Source organism: Cetorhinus maximus, chromosome 30, assembly GCF_964194155.1.
Source record: "Cetorhinus maximus chromosome 30, sCetMax3.hap1.1, whole genome shotgun sequence".
Classification (NCBI taxonomy): domain Eukaryota; kingdom Metazoa; phylum Chordata; class Chondrichthyes; order Lamniformes; family Cetorhinidae; genus Cetorhinus; species Cetorhinus maximus.
In genome coordinates this window covers 10,082,045-10,102,087 of record NC_135908.1, presented here as the reverse complement: position 1 = coordinate 10,102,087, position 20,043 = coordinate 10,082,045, and the positions used below count along the sequence as shown (strand labels likewise).

General features: G+C 45.6%; 1 protein-coding gene across 1 annotated transcript in view; it reads left to right on the top strand.

Annotated features, from left to right (window-relative positions):
• Positions 1-1,609: 1,609 nt before the first annotated feature.
• Positions 1,610-20,043, top strand: part of LOC144670063 (sorting nexin-1-like) — a 31,595-nt gene continuing 13,161 nt past the window's right edge. The window contains exons 1-7 of the mRNA XM_078532446.1: positions 1,610-1,742; positions 13,312-13,408; positions 14,891-15,018; positions 15,892-15,967; positions 18,234-18,277; positions 18,641-18,782; positions 19,568-19,646. Coding sequence (XP_078388572.1) covers positions 1,653-1,742; positions 13,312-13,408; positions 14,891-15,018; positions 15,892-15,967; positions 18,234-18,277; positions 18,641-18,782; positions 19,568-19,646 — 656 coding nt within the window. The 5' untranslated portion in view covers positions 1,610-1,652. The remainder of the gene's footprint in view (positions 1,743-13,311; positions 13,409-14,890; positions 15,019-15,891; positions 15,968-18,233; positions 18,278-18,640; positions 18,783-19,567; positions 19,647-20,043) is intronic.

Here is a 20,043-nt window from a genome sequence, read left to right as displayed (position 1 = left end):
TAATATCGAACCCTGTGGGACCCCAATGTATCCTTCTCTTCTACACTTTGGCCTTCTTTCGCTATTTGGTAAAATAATTGAAACTGTAGGCTAAGGACCTCAGAATGTGAACAACCCCCCAAATGCTTATCCCCAGAAGCCATGCATTGGTTTGAGCGTACGCAACTCCTGCTGAATACAAAACCCTGTTTGCCACTGGATCAGAAGTTGGTAATAATGGATACACTCTAACCACTCTGGTCTTGAAATCTATTGTTTGGAAACACCATGTGTCTGGAACTTTTTTTGAGCAGACCAAGCATTCCCTCAACATCATTGGCATCATTTTAGTACAGTACTTTGGGAGCAGAAACATGGAAAATACAGTATTTGGATAAGTAAAACAATTTTTATTACTGCTTTCTAATATTTTATCCCAGTTTTATGTTTGAGGTAATTATTTATGTCCAGGTATTTTCTGGTTCACACACTTGTGGTTAGTCATTCTATAATCCAGAAAATTCCAAAATCCAGAACTGACTTAGTGCCAAGCGTTCTGGACAGGACAGGTTACAGTGTACTTGTAAACACACTTCTAATATCCATTCAGGCAGCAAATATTAAGAATATGTTTGTAATATTTCTGTGTTGTCATTCTCTTCATGATATTCTGCACTTTTATTTCCTGACTATAGTGACTATGCTTCAAAATACTTTGTTGGCACTTTGAACGTCCCTAGTTTGTGAATTCGGCTATATTAATGAAAGTCTTTCTTTCTTATGTAATTCTTAAAAACTGTATTACCTGTATTTGGTTTTAAAATTAAAGTAATGGAGCAAAGCTACATAGATTGGAGTTAATAGCCTTGCCTTTCCTGACAGGCAAATATTGTCAAGAATGAGATGTATCAAAACAAAACTAATTTTTGGATGTAAGGCCAACTTTTAGTGCCCATCTTTGCTAGTCCAAAAAGAGTAGTTAAAAGCCAACCAGGACAACACTGCTGTTGATCTAGAATTGCATATAGGTCAGACCGGGATAAGGGCATTAGTGAACTAGATGTTTTTTAAAAATAAAAAAATCTGGTAGTGTCATGGCCTGGTATTTCCATATTTTTAAGGAAGAGAATTTAAATTCTCAAACTGTTACGGGTGGTTTATAAAACTAGGCTCTCTGTCCAGAAACATAACCGCTGCATCGCCATCTCCTTAATGAATGCACAAGATTGGGCATCAACCAATGTATGGACCACAAGACATTAATAGTGTAATGGGGTTCCTTATGAGGTCACATCATTAATGAAGTTTATGAAGTAAATTCATGTCACAAAGTAAGATGATGAGGATTAAGGACAATATGCAAAGGTAACAGGACACGTACCAATATGGATTGTAAATAGTATTTGATGATGAGGATTGAATAAACAGGGGTATATTTTGAAGAGGAAATTCCCTGGGAGATTTACCTCAGTGTGTAGGGACTGTTAAAACTGGTGATTTACCTCAGTGTGTAGGGATGTGGAGGTTATTCTGGCTGAGCAGACAGCGAAAGGCCGCACTCGCCCCCTAGGCCGCTCCTTCCCGCCTGTCCGCGGGCTTGGGAACAATAAAGTCTTGTTGAGGGGGCGGGGCCGCGGGAACAATAAAGTTTTGTTGTGGTTGTTAGGCACAAGATGGCGGCGGAGCAGCGGCAGCCAGCGATCCTGGAGCCCGAGCCAGAGGGAGACGGAGACGGAGAAGGAGAAGACATCTTCACCGGCAGCGTGAGTGTGTTGGACCGGGACAGCTTCACTGACAAGCGGCGGATAAGGAGCTGGAGCGCGGGGTGTGACCGGGGGCAGAGTCAGAGGAGGGGTCAACGGGCATAGGAGGAGGGGTCAACGGGCATAGGAGGAGGGGTCAACGGGCATAGGAGGAGGGGTCAACGGGCATAAGGAGGAGGGGTCAACGGGCATAAGGAGGAGGGGTCAACGGGCATAAGGAGGAGGGGTCAACGGGCATAAGGAGGAGGGGAGGGGGGCATAAGGAGGAGGGGAGGGGGGCATAAGGAGGAGGGGAGGGGGGCATAAGGAGGAGGGGAGGGGGGCATAAGGAGGAGGGGAGGGGGGCATAAGGAGGAGGGGAGGGGGGCATAAGGAGGAGGGGAGGGGGGCATAAGGAGGAGGGGAGGGGGGCATAAGGAGGAGGGGAGGGGGGCATAAGGAGGAGGGGAGGGTAAGGAGGAGGGGAGGGGGGCATAAGGAGGAGGGGAGGGGGGCATAAGGAGGAGGGGAGGGGGGCATAAGGAGGAGGGGAGGGGGGCATAAGGAGGAGGGGAGGGGGGCATAAGGAGGAGGGGAGGGGGGCATAAGGAGGAGGGGAGGGGGGCATAAGGAGGAGGGGAGGGGGGCATAAGGAGGAGGGGAGGGGGGCATAAGGAGGAGGGGAGGGGGGCATAAGGAGGAGGGAGGGGGGGCATAAGGAGGAGGGAGGGGGGCATAAGGAGGAGGGGAGGGGGCATAAGGGGGAGGGGAGGGGGGCATAAGGAGGAGGGGAGGGGGGCATAAGGAGGAGGGGAGGGGGACATAAGGAGGAGGGGAGGGGGGCATAAGGAGGAGGGGGGCATAAGGAGGAGGGGAGGGGGGCATAAGGAGGAGGGGAGGGTGGGGGGAGGGGAGGGGAGGGTGGGGGGGGGAGGAGGGGAGGGTGGGGGGGGGAGGAGGGCAGGGTGGGGGGGGAGGAGGAGGAGGAGGGCAGGGTGGGGGGGGGGGGGAGGAGGGGGCAGGGTGGGGGGGGGAGGAGGAGGGCAGGGTGGGGGGGGGGAGGAGGAGGGGCAGGGTGGGGGGGGGGGAGGAGGAGGGCAGGGTGGGGGGGGGGGGAGGAGGAGGGCAGGGTGGGGGGGGGGGAGGAGGAGGGCAGGGTGGGCGGGGGGAGGAGGGAGGGCAGGTGGGGCGGGGGGAGGAGGAGGGCAGGGTGGGGGGGGGGAGGAGGAGGGCAGGGTGGGGGGCGGGAGGAGGAGGGCAGGGTGGGGGGCGGGAGGAGGAGGGTGGGGGGGGAGGAGGAGGGCAGGGGGGGAGGAGGGCAGGGGGGCATAAGGAGGGGGGGCATAGGAGGAGGGCAGGGGGGAGGGGGCCATAGGAGGAGGGGAGGGGGGCATAGGAGGAGGGGAGGGGCGGAGGAGGGGAGGGGGGCAGGGGGAGGAGGGGAGGGGGTGGAGGGGCATGGGGAGGGGGCAGGGGGGAGGAGGGGAGGGGGCGGAGGGGCATGGGGAGGGGGCAGGGGGGAGGGGGGCATGGGGAGGGGGGCGGGGGGGAGGAGTGCATGGGGAGGGGGCGGAGGGGAGGGGGGAGGAGGAGGGGCAGGGGGAGAGGAGAGAGCAGGGGGAGAGGCAAGGTTACAGTGATCGTGGGGGGATTTCAATATGCAGGTAGACTGGGAAAATCAGGTTGGTAGTGGATCCCAAGAAAAGGAATTTGTAGAATGTCTACGAGATGGCTTTTTGGAGCAGCTTGTGGTTGAGCTCACTAGGGAACAGGCAATTCTAGATTTAGTGATGTGTAATGAGGCAGATTTGATAAGGGAGCTTAAGGTGAAGGAACCCTTAGGAGGAAGTGACCATAATATGATAGAATTTACCCTGCAATTTGAGAGGAAAAAGCTGGAATCAGATGTAATGGTATTACAGTTGAATAAAGGCAACCACAGAGGCATGAGGGAGGAGCTGGCCAGAATTGACTGGGAGATGAGCCTAACAGGAAAGACAATGGAACAGCAATGGCAGGAGTTTCTGGGAGTAATTTGGGAGACACAGCAAAAATTCATCCCTAGGAAGAAGAAGCATACTAAAGGGAGGACGAGGCAACCATGGCTGACAAGGGAAGTCAGGGACAGCATAAAAGCTAAAGAGAAAGCATACAATGTGGCGAAGAGTAGTGGGGAAACCAGGTGATTGGGAAGCCTACAACTAAAAAAGAAATAAGGAGGGAGAAGATTAAATATGAGGGTAAACTAGCCAGTAATATAAAAGAAGATTGCAAGAGTTTTTTTAGATATATAAAGGGTAAGAGTGAGGCAAAAGTGGACATTGGGCTGCTGGAAAATAATGCTGGAGATGCAGTAGTGGGGAACAAAGAAGTGGCGGAGGAACTGAATAGGTTATTTGCGTCAGTCTTCACAGTGGAAGGGGGCGGGGGGGAGGAGGAGGAGGAGGAGGAGGGGGTGGGGGGGAGGAGGAGGAGGGGGCGGGGGGCGGAGAGGGGAGAGGAGGGGGGCGGAGAGGGGAGAGGAGGGGGGCGGAGAGGGGAGAGGAGGGGGGCGGAGAGGGGAGAGGAGGGGGGCGGAGAGGGGAGAGGAGGGGGGCGGAGAGGGGAGAGGAGGGGGGCGGAGAGGGGAGAGGAGGGGGGCGGAGAGGGGAGAGGAGGGGGGCGGAGAGGGGAGAGGAGGGGGGCGGAGAGGGGAGAGGAGGGGGGCGGAGAGGGGAGAGGAGGGGGGCGGAGAGGGGAGAGGAGGGGGGCGGAGAGGGGAGAGGAGGGGGGCAGAGAGGGGAGAGGAGGGGGGCGGAGAGGGGAGAGGAGGGGGGCGGAGAGGGGAGAGGAGGGGGGCGGAGAGGGGAGAGGAGGGGGGCAGAGAGGGGAGAGGAGGGGGGCGGGAGGGAGGGGAGAGGGGGGAGGGGAGAGGAGGGGGCAGGAGGGAGGGGAGAGGGGGGAGGGGAGAGGGGAGAGGAGGGGAGGAGGGGAGGGGGCAGAGGGGAGGAGGGGGGAGGGGAGGGGGGGAGAGGATGGGGCAGAGGGGAGGAGAGGGAGCAGGGGAAGAGGAGGGGGCAGGGGGAGAGAAGAGGAGAGGAGAGGGCGATGGGAGAGAGGAGGTGGCAGGGCGAGAGGAGGGGGCAGGGGGAGTGGGGAGAGGAGGAGGGGGCAGGGGGGAGCGGAGGGGGCAGCAGGGGAGGAGAGAGGAGGGGAGGGGGCAGCGGAGGAGTGGGTAGGGGGAGGGAGGGATTGGGGGGAGAAAGGGAGGGGGCGGGGAGGGATGGTGTGGAGAGGGGAAGTTTGGGGGTGGGGAGGGAATTGCCCTTGAACTAAGTGGCTTATTAGGCCTTTTTAGGGGGTAGTTAAGAGTCAGTCATATTGCTGAGGGTCTGGAGTGACGTGGGCCATCCAGTTAGCATGGCAGATTTCCTTCATGAAAGGGCACCAGTGAACCAGATGGAATGTTATGACAGTCAATGGCAATGACATTCAGGGGTGCAAGGATTAAGCTGGCAACTGCAGACCATCAGTTTGACTCAGTGGTAGGGAACCTTTGGGTACTATAGTACGAGATCAAATCAGTAGTCACTTAGACAAGTACAGGATAATTATGGAAAGCCAACATGGATTCATTAAGGGAAAATCAGGTTTAACTAACTTGCTGGAGTTTTTTTGAGGAGGTAACAGAGAATGTTGATAAGAGAAATGCTGTTGATGTGTATATGGATTTTGAAAAGGCGTTTGATATGGTGCCACAAAACAGACTTGAGCAAAGTTCTAGGTCATGGAATAAAAGGGAAAGTAAGCACTTGGATAAGAAATTGGCTGAGTGACAGGAAACAGAGAGTAGTGATCAATGGTTGTTTTTAACTTTGGAGGAAGGTTTGTGGTGGACTTCCCCAGGGGTCAGTGTTGGGACCCTTGCTCTTTCTGGTATATATTAACGACCTAGACTGTGATGTTCAAGGCACGATTTCAAAATTTGCAGATGACACGAAGGTTGGAAATATTGTCAACTGTGATGGGGATAGTCCTGAACTTCATAAGGACAAAGACATGTTGGTGGATTGGGAAGACAAGTGGCAGATGAAGTTCAATGCAGAGAAGTGTGAGGTTATTCCTTTTGGCAGGAAAAATATGGTGAGACAATATAAAATAAAGGGAGAGCCTCAAAAGGAGCTGCAGGAACAGAGACACCTGGGTGCATACGTACATAGGTCATTGAAGATGGCAGGGTATGTTGAGAGAGCAGTTAATAAAGCATATAGTATATGAAGCAGCATATGCTTTATACTATAACTAGGGTTATATTCCAGATTTATTAATTGAACACCAGCTGCTGTGGTGAGATTTGAACCTGTGTCCCCAGGGTATTAGCCTGGGCCTTTGGATTATTAATCCAGTAATATTACTACTACGTCACAGCTGCCTCTGCCTCCCCTCCCTCTCTAAGAAATTCAAGAAAACTGTGTAACTTGTCCTATGAATAACACTCAAATATTGGCTCTCTACTTCTGGTAATTATTCTTTCATGGGATGTAGGCATCACTGGCTAGGCCAACATGTACTGTGCCCATCCCTAATTGACCTTGAGAAGGTGGCGGTGAGCTGCCTTCTTGAACCACTGCAGCCCATGTGTAGGTACCCTCACAGTGCTGTTAGGAGGGGAGTTCCAGGTTTTTTGAACAATGCTACTCTATAAGGAAGGAAATTTATCAGACACTGGAGTTGAGAGTTGGAAGGAATGTGTTCCTTCCCCACTTTCTCTTTGAACATAGCCCTGTATCCATTACTGAGAGAAAACCCCTATATTCACAGTTATACTTGGCTTTGCAGAAAATCCATGCACTGCTTTTGAAAATATCCTTTTGTATTCCATGCTGCATGCTTCCCATTGTGGAAATTTGTGAGAATTATGATACAGACATGCTATATTTCACTCCAGACTGCAAAGGAGATCAAATTGCAGGGTTTGGGTGTAGCTGGTAAAGTGGGGAGATGAATTCTACTTGTCAGGGCTGGTTGCTTCATACAATAGAGTATGGGTATATTTAGGTCAGTTTGGAGGTTTTGTTTTACTGGACTTGATGTCAATCCACTCAATGGAGCCTTGTAGTTTAACCATGGCTGCTAGGGTCCCAATCTTACTAATAGCTAAAGCTGCGCTACATACTGGGCCCCTTGGGGCCCTTCCTGTGTGATTGTACTTTAAAATGATCCAAAGATCATCTGTAACAGGAATTTTTCCTTGCTGTTCATTCAAAATAAGCTAGTAGTTGTGCTGAAGGGGCTGAATCTAGGCACCAAGGCATAGGAGATTTTACAGTGCTGATGTTGACTTGTTTAACATTCCCTCCTGTCAGGTATGACTTGTACAGATGTTTTGGGTTTTAATTGCACTTGAAACAACTGTGAATCTTGGTGTAATGTAGGGGAAGCTGTTGTGGGTATGTGACTAATGTAAAAGTTGACTACTTTTAAAAAGTCATATACATTCCTTGTTTCTCTCTTTCCTTGCTGGAGTCAGGTTTCGTGGGCTATAGTTGTACTCTATCTTACTCAAATGGCCTTTAATTTGTGAGCATTGCTGATGATTGTTGATGAGCTATAGTCGGGCTATAGTCATACTCTATCTTTCTCAAATGGCCTTTAATTTGTGAGCGTTGCTGATGATTGTTGATGAGCTGTTTGACCGCAGTAGACATCACAGCAGATCAAATCCTATATTCAGTTCTGGGCAGTACACTTTAGGGAGGATGTCAAAGTCTTGGTAAGGGTTCAGAAGAGATTTGCTAGAGTGGTACTAGAGACTTCTGTGATGTGGATAGACTGGAGAAGCTGGGGTTGTTCTCCTTGGAGCAGAGAAGGTTAAGAGGAGATTTGAGGCCTTTAAAGTTATGAATGGTTTGGAGTAATTAAGGAGAAACTGTTTCCAATGGTAGGAAAATCAGTAACAGAGGGCACCGATTTTAAGGTGATTATTAAAAGAACCAGAGAGGAGATGAGGAAATGTTTTTTTATATAAAGTGATTTGTGATCTGAAAGGATGGTGGAAACAGGTTCAAGAGGGAATTAAATATGTATTTGAAAATAATTTTTTACGGAACTATTGGGAAAGAACTGAGAAGTGAAATCAATAGGATAGGTCTACGTAGGACACAGTGGGCTGAGTGGACTCTTTCCGTGCTGTATGATTCACACCTCCAGTATGAGTTGGCTACCAAATGATCAGGTTGCAAGCAGGTATGGGAGGAGGGGAACAAAAGCAAACCAGTTGCACCCTGCCCACCACCTCTTTGCTTAAGGTTAGCAAGTTCAGCACAGGCTCAGGATTGAACCTGAGGTCTTCCTGCTCTATCTGCCTCCAACCATTCTGTCAAATATAACAGTCAGCTACTTTGCCCTAATAAAGTACCTCAGCACTAACCTTACAAATAATACCATACCAGTGTGGGATATCTCCCTGCCAGCCATCTTTGGTACGAGTGAGTTTACCAGTTAGTGTCCTGAGTACATTAGTGAAGCTTTACATTTGGGTGTACTGAGAGGCTATACGACACAGCAGTGAGCAAGGCCACTGTTTGTGCAGACTCAGATCACATTCTATTCTTCTTGTTAAAAATTCCAAATCTGTAACCTGGATACTGTGTGTCTGAATTCCCATTCTCCATCCTTAACATCCCATATCCCATACAAATCAGATAGGCCAATTAACCACTTGAACCTGTTCTGTCATTCAGTTACAGCATCACTTCTGTGTATCTTCCTATCTTGATACTGCTGTTGATATCCAAAGTCTCACCATAGGTGATTTGACTTCTTTCCCTGAACCTTCTAAGTAGTTAGCAATCAGTTAAATAAATATACAATGTAGGACATCCAAAATCCAATAGAAGAAGAAAAGCTTTTTTCATGGTAGAGACCCTTTGTAGACTTTCAGGTATCAAACTCCAGACTCAGTATTTTGGTTATTCCATAATTTGAACATTGAAGTTTTTTTTTGAGAATAGTATGGAAACTCAGCCAATATTTGCATTTGAAACCAATCAACTTTTGTAATGAATTTAATTAAACAAGTGGGGATGTAGATAGCAAGAAATGATCTTGGATCGTAAGATGTAGAATCCATGTGGGTGGAGGTAAGAAATAGCAAGGGGAAGAAGACACTGGTGGGAGTGGTCTATAGACCCCCTAACAGTAGCTATACTGTAGGACAGAGAATAAATCAGGAGACAATGAGGGCATGTAAAAAAGGCAGCACATTAATCATGGGTGACTTTAATCTTCATGTATATTGGGAAAATCAAATTGGCAGAGGTAGCCACGAGCAAGAATTCAGAGTGTATTCGGGACAGTTTCCTAGAACAATATGTTGAGGATCCAACCAGGGATCAGGCTATTTTGAATGTAATGAGGCAAGTTTAATAAATGACCTCAGAGTAAAAGGAAACAGCGACCATAGCGTGGTAGAATCTAGCATTTAGTTTGTGTGAGAAACTTGGGTCAGAAACAACTGTGCTAAACTTAAATAAGGGTAATTACAATGGAATGAGGGCAGAGTTGGCTAGAGTGGACTGGGAAAGGAGCTTAGCAGAAAAGATGGTTGATGAGCAATGGCAGACGTTTAAGAAAATAATTCATGACTCACAATAAAGAGATCCCAGTGAGGAAGAAGGATTCTAGGAAGGGGATTAACCAAGGAAGTTAAGGATAGTATCAAAGTGAAAGAAGAAACATACGATGTGGCAAAGATTAGTGGTAAACCAGATGATTGGGAAAGTTTTAAAAGCCAATAAAAGATGACCAAAAATAATAAAGAAGGAGGGAATTAAATTTTCAGGGTAAACGAGTAAGTAATATAAAATTGGACAGTGAGGTGGTAAGTAAGGGGTTGTTCTCCTTGGAGCAGATAAGGTTAAGAGGAGATTTGAGGCCTTAAAAGTTATGAATGGTTTAGTTATAGTAATAAAGGAGAAACTGTTTTCAATGGTAGGAAAATCATTAACAAAGAGCACTGATTTAAGGTGCTGAATTTGTTGCCCTTAAGCAAAGAGGTGATATATATTCTTTAAGTATATAATAAGGAAGAGAGAAGCCAAAGTGAACATTGGCCTCTTAGAGAATGAGGCAGGGGAAATAATGGGGAACCAGGAAATGGCAGAGGAGTTGAATAAATACTTTGTATCAGTCTTCACGGTAGAAGATACTAATAGCATTCCAAAGATACTAAATAATCAAGGGGCAAAAGGTGGGAGAGGAAATAAATACAATAAATATCACTAGAGAAAAGGCACTAGGGAAAATTACTGGGGCTAAAGGGACCTGATGGGTTGCATCCTAGGATATTAAAGGAAGTAGCTACAGAGATAGTGGATGCACTGGTAGTACATCTTCCAAGAATCCTTAGATTCTGGAAAAGTCCCAGAGGATTGGAAAACTGCCAATGTAACACCCTTATTCATAAAGGGAGGAAGACAAAAATTAGGTAACTATTGGTCAGTTAGCTTAACATCTCTCATTGGGAAAATATTAGTCTATTAGTACTGAAGACTTGTGCTCCAGAACTTGCCATGCCCCTAGCCAAGCTGTTTCAGTACAACTACAACACTGGCATCTACCTGGCTATGTGGAAAATTGCCCAGGTACGTCCTGCACACAGAAAGCAGGACAAATCCAACCCGGCCAGTTACTGCCCCATCAGTCTACTCTCCATCATCAGCAAAGTAATGGAAGAGGTCATGGGCAGTGCTATCAAGCGGCACTTGCTTAGCAATAACCTGCTCACCGACACAGCCAGTGAAGCCCACATCCCATGAATGAATAAAACAAAAAATTATAAAGGATGTAGTAGCAGAGCATTTAGAAATGCATAATATAATCAAGCAGAGTCAGCATGTCTTCATGAAGGGGAAATCATGCCTGACAATTTTATTGGAATTCTTTGAGGTGGTAACAAGCAGGATAGATAAAGGGGAACTAGTAGATGTAATATATTTGGATTTCCAAAAGGCTACTTAAGATAAGAGCCCATGGTATTGGGGGGTGGTATATTAGCATGGATAGAGGATTGGCTAACCAATAGAGGACAGAGAGCTGGGATAAAGGGTCATTTTCAGGATGGCAATCTGTAACTAGTGGAGTGCCACAGGGATCAGTGCTAGGGCCACGATTATTTACAATATATATTAATGACTTGGATGAGGGAAGTGAATGTACTACCGCCAAGTTTGCGGATGACACTAAAATAGGTGGGGAGGCAAGTGATGAGGATGATCCCTGCAGAGGGATATAGACAGGTTAAGTGAGTGGACAAAAACTTGGCAGATGGAATATGTGGGAAAATGTGAGGTTATGCACTTTGGCTGGAAGAATAGAGGAGCTGAATATTATTTAAATAGAGAGCCTGCAGAAGGCTGCAGCACAGAGGGATTTGGGGGTCCTTGTGCATGAATCGCAAAAAGCTAGCATACAAGCAGCAGGTAATAGGTAAGGCAAATGAAATGTTGGCCTTCATTTCAAAGGCAATGGAGTACAAAAATAGGGAAGTCTTGCTATAACTGTACACCACATGTAGAATACTGTACACCACGTAGAATACTGTACACCACGTAGAATACTGTACACCACGTAGAATACTGTACACCACGTAGAATACTGTACACCACATGTAGAATACTGTACACCACATGTAGAATACTGTGAAAAGTTTTGGTCCCCTTATCTAAGGAAATATATACTGGCATTAGAGGCAGTCCAGAGAAGGTTCACTAGGTTGATCCTGGGTATGGAGGGATTTTCTTATGAGGAGAGGTTGAGTAGGTTGGGCCTGTACTTATTAGAGTTTAGAAGAATGAGAGGCAACCTTATTGAAACATATAAGATTCTTAGGGGGCTTGACAGGGTAGATGCTGAGAGGTTGTTTCCCCTTGTGGGAGAGTCTAGGACCAGAGAGCATAATCTCAGAGTAAGGGTTATATGTTTCACCCATTTAAGACAGAGATGAGGAGGAATTTCTTCTGAGGGTAGTCAATCTGTGGAATCCTTTACAGCAGAGGGCTGTAGAGGCTGCGTCGTTAAGTATGTTGAAGGCTGAGATAGACAGATTTTTAATCAGTAAGGGAATCGAGGGCTATGGGGAAAAGGCAGGAGGTTGGTGTTGAGGGTTATCAGATCAGCCATCATCTCATTGAATGGCAGAGCGGACTCGATGGGCCAAATGGCCTACTCCTACATCTTATGGTTTGATAGTCCTGTACATTCATGTGATTTGACTTAAATGATGTTTTGAATTGAGTGGATTGTTAATTGTAAGATCAGTAGGGAACAGTTCCACTCCAACTGATTTAGAATTGAAGTGAGGGAGGAGAGGTTGGTATACGGCAGCTAAGTCTCGCCATTTTTGTCAAGTATGGTAGTAGGGCGCCTTAATCATGATTCCCTCTGCTGCTGAAGGCAGGTTTAGTTTGTGTTTTATTCTGCCATTCCTGTGGGTGTAGGCTTGTAGTGGGAATGGAGAGAACCTTGATGCTTCCCCCTAATCTCGCAGATTGAGTTTCTAGCAGGATTGCCCACATTTTAGGTGGATCACTTGAAGATATCCTGAGCAAGGTTATGGCGGTAATTGGAGCTTGGTATGTCTGTATGACCTCAGCCACTTCAAACTCCTGGTGTTTAGTGGCAGAATGGTGTGCCTGGAGTTTTGATCTATTTTGCTTTCATTCTCTTCCTACTCTCTAACCTCTGTTTATTGATCATATTATTATCACCACCTTCAACACCTCTTTGATCCTTTTGTCTGTGACATCTTTTGATTATCTGCTCCTATCACTGCTTGCTTATCTCCACAATCATCCCACCCTCAACTTCTCTCTCCCCCCGCCCCCCCCACCTTAGACCAGCTTATATTTCACCTTTCTCCTAACTATACTCAGTTCTGCCGAAGGGTCATGAAGACTCGAAACGTTAACTGATTTATTCTCCACCGATGCTGCCAGACCTGCTGAGTTTTTCCAGGTAATTCTGTTTTTGTTTTGTTAGTAATATTATTTCTCTAGTTGCTTTTTAAGCTCACTGCAGTGTGCAAACCACTTGAGCTTCCCTTTTCCATCCTTACCACCTGTCCTCTTCTCCTTTTTCTTGCCCCCTTGCAAAATAGCTTTTAATAAAAAGTGAATTTTTTGGATAGAGAGGGTTGAATCCTTTAATCGGAAGTTTCTTTAATTGAACAAGGCAGCCAATTAAGAGTTGCTCGCCTGGAAACCTGATTCAGTAAATTGAGGCCTCGAGTAAAGTGTCTGTGATGAATGTCAGTGTTTATCCATGAGATGAATTGAGGGAATAGTGAGGTTTACAGGAAGCCCTTCTTTATATTTCCTCTGAGTGGGATAAGTGCTTGGAAGTGTACGCTGAGGGGCAATACCAGATAGCAGGTGCCCTGTTGGGATATAAATGGGCAATTTGTGGGCCTCAAACAGCAAAGCTGATCCGTGATTTTGCTGGTCAAGTGTGTGTGCTTGTATTAACCTCTGTTGTCACTTTTTAAAAAGCTGTTTGTTCATGTTCTAGTGCTTCTAACTTCCGTTAAGTGAATTTTAATGTATTTTTTTAGACCTGCCCTTCGGAGATGGATTCCAGAAAGACTCCCTGCAGCAACTCCAAGACGAATGGTATCCACTCTGATGATGACGAGCAAGATATTTTTGCAGGTAATGGGTTTAAAATTCCAGTAATTTTGTTTCTTCTTGTAAAATCTCTTTAACATCCAGGACAGCCAACCAGCCCTGTGGGGACTCTGGCACCTGACTGGTACAGAGAGGACTCTCTTGGAATTACTTTGCACTTGACGTAAGCAGATGCTTGTGGATGACGTGTTTTTTATATTGGCTACATTTCAAATTTGCAATCAAAATGTTGGTTTCCTATTATTAATTGTGTCATCAGTCCTGACCATGAGTGAATGGGCTCCATCCCTCCCTCTGGCTCTTGCTAATCTTGAGAACCACCTTACTGGCATGCAGTTTGCTTCCTTCATATTGATTTTCTGGTGGCAATAATACAGGCCATGGCTGTGCCATATTTTCGGTATATAAATGTTGAGAGTTCTCTACTTGGGTTACCCAGCCTCTGAGCTGCTCTTGTAGCCACAGTATCTACGTGTCTGGTCCAGTTCAGCTTCTGGTCAGTGGTAACTCCAGGTTGTTGATGGTAATACCATTGAGTGTTTAGGGAAATTAGTTGGACTTTCTCGTTGGAGATGGTCATTGCCTGGCATGACTATTACTTGCCACATCTTGCTGCTTGTGGGCATGGACTACTTCATTATCTAAGCACTGAAAACAAGGCAATCATCAGTGAATGTCCCCACTCCTGACTTTATGGAGGGAAGGTCATTGGAGCAGTTGAAGATGGTTGGGTCTAGGAAACTGCCTTGAGGAACTCTTACAGAGCAGCCCTGGGGCTGACAATGGGCCACTTAACAACTGCCTTGCTTTGGATAGGCTGTTGTGTTTTGTATATTAAAAGCCAGCTTACTTTTAACATTTAGGAGATCTTGCATTGAAATTTCTATTCAAGAAGGGCTTCAGGCACCTGCAAACCTCAACCCCAAAGTTTGTCTCAAGTGATATTCTCTAGGGTAAGATTATACTTAATAAATCTTCTCTGAGCACTGCAATCCCATGCAGTGCCTCCCATGACAGGTGTGGCCAGAAATGTTCACAAGTTGCAGTACACGATCACTAAAGGAGCAGGATCTGTAGTTGTGACCCAATGTTGAACATCTGAACTTGTGCCATGCTGAACATTTGTTGAGTGGGAACCAGCTGCTTTTTGCCCAAGCTGCATGGTGAGGTGAAGAGTTACAAGGTTGAGAAATCTATTAAAACTATAGGACGAGATTACTGTTGTTCCAGTTCAGGAAGCATCACAGTTGTGAATTAAAGCCCAGAAATATACAGAGCAGCACATCTGTTGGAGTCACAGGGTATACAGGTGCTTCTGGGCTACACAACGAGAACTGTTCTATTGGGATTGAGAGTCCCAGCCTGTAGCAGGAGATCAGGTATCTTTGGTGTAATGGCAATGCCGCTTCAACTTGTAAAAGATATAGGTCCTTTCATTGTAGTAAAACATAGTGAGGGCGATGTGTGTGGCAGTAGCATGTTATATTGAAAGCTGTCTCATTGCAGAAGCCACTGTGGAGTTATCTCTGGACAGCCCTCAAAATGACAATCAAACTAAACCATCCGCTGCTGGTCTGACAGTAACAGTTCCACCTGGTTCTGCTATACAATCCCAGACTAAAATATACCAAGAGGTAAGGATTCAGTTTGAAGTCTTTTAAATGTTATGAACTCTAGACCTTGGAGTAGGAGTTGCACCTTTAACTTAACTTTTGAGAAAATTGGCTTTTAAATATCATCCCACTTCTCCTTTCCCCACACTTCCTCCCACAGTTGAATGTATCCTTGTTTTTCTCTGCTTTAAGTGAAAGGTAATTTCGCTTTAATGAGCCAAATACTACATGTTGCTCATCAGTATAGGACAGTGCATCATTTTACAGCGTTCTTGAGTTCTGGCTCCTGATCCAAGTTCCAGTGGCACTAAATGGATAGACAGGCACCCTGAGCTATTCACTATGGCAATAGCACAAGGTGTTTCAGAACCTGCACCAATCACCCATACAAATGGGCCAGGGTCAGCATTTGCTGGAGCTCGCATGCTAATCCCTCTGTCTTCTGCATTTTTACAGTTGTGTTAGTAAATTTATGGCAAGACAGATTAGAGAGGGTTGCTACAGCTACCCCTAATGCTACATTCACTGGATTTACTGGATAGTGAGCAGCTGAAACCATGGGCTTTTTTTCCCCTCCCTTCCTAATGGAGTGTTGAACCCAACATTATTTTCTTTACCAGGAGTTAATTCCGTATAGGCTAGTGTGTTAAATTGGAGCTTTCAGGTCTGTGCAGCTCAGCTTGCCACTAGTTGGCCCTTTGGGGCATTATGTGGAGACTGTTAACAGGTTCATTGGGTGCTCTGATGAACTAAGCATTTTATTCTTTTCCCTCATCTCAGTTGTACTTTCCTGAGGCAGTTTAAAAGGACACTTGAAATTGTCTGTTCTTCTAGATTTGTATGTCTTTTGGCTGGGATACTGACTGTAATGCATTTGTTTCATTCCCTTGGCAGCTGGAGGAGGAAGAAGTAGAAGAGGAGGAGGATCAATTTGACATGAAAGTTACAGTTACTGAGCCAGAGAAAGTGGGTAAGTCAATGATCCTGTTTCTGTCCCAAGATTAGTTTAGGTTCAGGGAAAGTGATGTGCCTGTGGTCAGCTTAACTGTTTGAGATCACGTGTTTCTAGTGTAGGTTAATACACTTTGTGCTGCTTTCTCTAATTCTAATGGTCTCTGTAAACGACTGGTAGCCAGTGGTGAATGCTTGTCTTGTCTTTCATCTGTCCTCATTCTAAGGATTGGCCACACTGTGAACAATCTTTCTCCGCTGATTTCTATTCTCTGCTGCCCTCACTGCCTGTCCAAAAGAGAGGCCAGTCCACGTTCTGATATTAGCCATCCATGCCATGTACCAATGCACTGTCTTTTATTTCTCTTTCCCTTCCTGCAGTATAAGCATCAGTCAGATCCTAATGACACTGACTTTGGTACTCCTGTAGATTGAGGGCTCCACTTGTCTTAATTTTTAAAACTTGGGGTGATGGCACTGACTATACAGGGACATAATGCTGACTTGCTGTGGGGTGAGCTTCTCCATTGAGTTCCTAATCAGAGCTATGACTATGGGGAGGCTCTGAGCAGAGGCCAGGCTCGTCCCAAGAAATGGAACATGGGGGGAAAAATCAGGGCAGAGTTCTCCTTCACACACAGCATAGTACTAATGGCAGCATAAGAGGAGGCTGGCTGCACCTATGGGATTCACCTATGTGATTCAATATTTGCCACTAATTTAATCTTTCATGGATCAGAAACTGTATCTGCCTGGAAATTTGTCACTCAGGTGCTTCTTGGACAGAACTTCTACAGAAGTTTTAAATATGTGCAATTTCATTAAAGGCTGCTTGGGTTGAAAGATGGGACCTCTTGATTAGGGGAGGTCAGTAACTACTTGCGATGCTATGAAGTATGGAGCGCAGTGATGACATGTCAGTGGGTGTGTCTAAATACCAAACATGCCAGTCCCTAATTTGAGAATTATCTGAGAATAAGTGATTGGGTGACTAGAGTGAGTGAGAGCACTTCCTGTATTTCAGTCCAGAGCCCAACATCTGTGACGTTTTTATCATGTTGGCAATTAATGTGGCTGCTCAATGTGACCACCTTGCATTGTAGGTTGCAGTTCACGTAGTTTATGCCAACCTGATGAATGTAAACTATTTGCAGCAAATGATCTCTGATCAAGTGATAGGAAGGATTATTTAACAATGTAATGAGTTGAAATGAAGTCTATGGGACCATTTAACCTACCATGCCAAGTCTGTGTATTTGCTGTGATTCTGAAACTGGTAGTCCTGTACCCTGATTAACAGAAATCCATCCAGTCCTTTTTAGAGCAATTGCCATGGCTTACTGTTTTGCCATCGCTTTTCTAATGATAATCCTTTCCATGATTCTATCACCTCCTTGTATTTTGAAGCATGGGAGCTTATGTTCTTTGGACCTCCTTAACTTTGGACTACGTCCCTTAGTTCTCACTGTGGACATTTTGCAGAGACATGACCAGTTTTAAGCTGGTGCTGACCTTGGGACCAGGTGTTGTATTGGTCTCATGGTGCTGTTTGACTTTAGCCTGATGGTATTCTCCATCACCCTGTTGCCTCCTCAACCTTTGGTCTCTGCTACCAGAATCTGGTGAAAGGAAAGCAAACTGTGTGTTTGTCATTAGCCTCACCTTTTCCAGTGTGAAATTCCAGTCGGGAGTTCTGGCTCTTGGATTAAGAATGTAAATCTAGGAGCTCTAGACCAACAAGTCTGGAATTTGACATAGTAATTGAGGGATTCCTGTCAGCATTAAACAAGCAGTGACAGGGAAAGAATCAACATGGAAATGGGAGTTAGAAAGGGGCAAATTAACCCCAATCTTGGTGCTCCTGTCCTTTCCTCCCCTAGTCAAACCTGTAGGGTTTGCATACATTAGTTAGTTACCCTCTTTTCAAGAGGGTAGCTATCTCATTGTAGAGAGCAGGTGCTATCCCTATTTCTGTGATCAGTGGCTGTATTGCATCTTGCTGACCTGGTAAATCAGTCAGGATGTGGAACTGAGAGTTTATCTATGGTGTCTCCACAGTTCTGGCGAAATTGCCTTGGTCAACACATTTATGGCTTCATTTGGCAGGTTGCAGCTGCTTAGTCCAAACCTGCAATCAGTGAATTGGTATTCAGCCTGCTGGACCCTGCTGCTGTTGCCTAACCTGCAGAACTGCTCTGCTGGCATTATTATATATTGATGGTTTGATATTTGGAGATAATGCAGCAACAATGTACCTGGAATAATTGTATTTTTAATTTCACTAGGTGATGGGATGGCTGCATACATGGCCTACAAAGTCTCCACTTTGGTATGTGTCAGCAGTGTTTGGATAACTTGCCATATTGGATAACTTTTTGTGGTATACCTGTATATGACTCATGGTGAATCATGTAGCTACTCTGATCCATTGAAGTAAAGGTTCTCTGTTCACATGTTTAGGATACAAGGCTTGCTGTGTATTTTAAATTACATTGTGATGTAATGTATGTGTAAATAGTCTGAAAAGTGTACAACATGGGCAATGAGAGTGCTCAACTATCTGACTTTTTGGGGTTTTTTTGAGGTAAGAGTGTGGGTTCTTTAACAGCATATGGTAATGCTGGATCTTGGGAACAGAGTCTCGAACTGGTATGTTGCGGTGGTTAATATTGTTTTGTGTTTTACTTTGCAGACCAGCTTAACGATGTTCAAGAGGAAGGACTTCAGTGTAAAGCGAAGATTTAGTGATTTTCTTGGATTGTACGACAGACTCTCAGAAAAGCATTCACAGAATGGCTTCATTGTCCCTCCACCTCCTGAGAAGAGCTTAATAGGTATGACCATAATTACAGGTTTAAGTGGGATTCCATTTTATTTCCATCCTTCTGACTGTTTGGTGTAGAGCACTAGGCTCAGAGTTTACTGAAATCTGTTTCAAATGGCTCTTTAAGAATCACAGTTTTGAAAGGAGGGATTAAAGAAGAATGATACTTTTTATTTAATGGAGTAGTTCATGCTGTTTGAAACCTCCTCCGTATTTCACATACAAAAATGTAAGACACTAGCAGTTTTCTTCAAGTGCATAGTTGTTTTCCATCATGCACCTACTGCCATTCCAACAACCTTAAATATCTATTTCAAGGTCTGATGCTGAGCCATGGGAATGGTTTGCATGTGACTTTACTTCCCTCTTCCCTTGTAGGCAAAGAGTAGCTCTTCCCACAGATGAGTGTGCTATAGAAATGTTGCTCTACACGAGTCTTCCAGAGAAGGGGGTGAATTGCAGGGAGGGTTGTAAAGACACTTCTAATTGACCATAATGTTTTCCTACAGGCTCTAAAGCTGCATTATGCTCATAACTTCTAGCAGCAAGCCTTGGTAATAGGCTTATTTACTTGTCAGTGAAATCCAGGCCTTTTGAATTGGAAACCTTCTTACTGTCAAATTGGAATGTTATCCTTGGTAATAACCAAATTTAATGGTGTCGGGGAATCTCTTTAATAAAATCCCTTTCCCTGAACAACAAGAACCACAATGTAGCCAACCAACTTAAGCAATTTCTCCACCATCTCTCTGGTTTTCTCGATATAAATTTCTAATCTGGATTCTCTTGGGTTAGGTATGACCAAGGTGAAAGTTGGGAAGGAAGATTCCTCCTCTACTGAGTTCCTCGAACGGAGGCGAGCTGCATTAGAAAGGTGAGCACTGAATGGAACTGGTGGAAACCAAAGAAGGCACAGTATAGCTTCAACAGCCTGCATTCATATAGCACCTTTTTTAATGTTGAAAGGTTTATGATCGACAGGGAAATCCAGTGTTATGGGGAGTAGGCAGGAAAGCGGAGTTAAGGCCACATCAGCCATGATCTTGAATGTCAGAGCAGGCTCAAAGGGGCCAACTTCTCCTATTTCTTAAGATCCTATGATCTTTTCCTTACAGCTCAGGACAAGTGATGTTAAGCCAGAAAGATTAGGAAAGGTGACCAAAAGCTTGGTCAGAGACCAGGGCTTTAAAGGAGACTTGAAGGTGGAAATAGCATGGTTCCTGGAGTCAAAGAATTGAAAGTTCGGACAGAAGTTGTGCAACTTGAAGAGG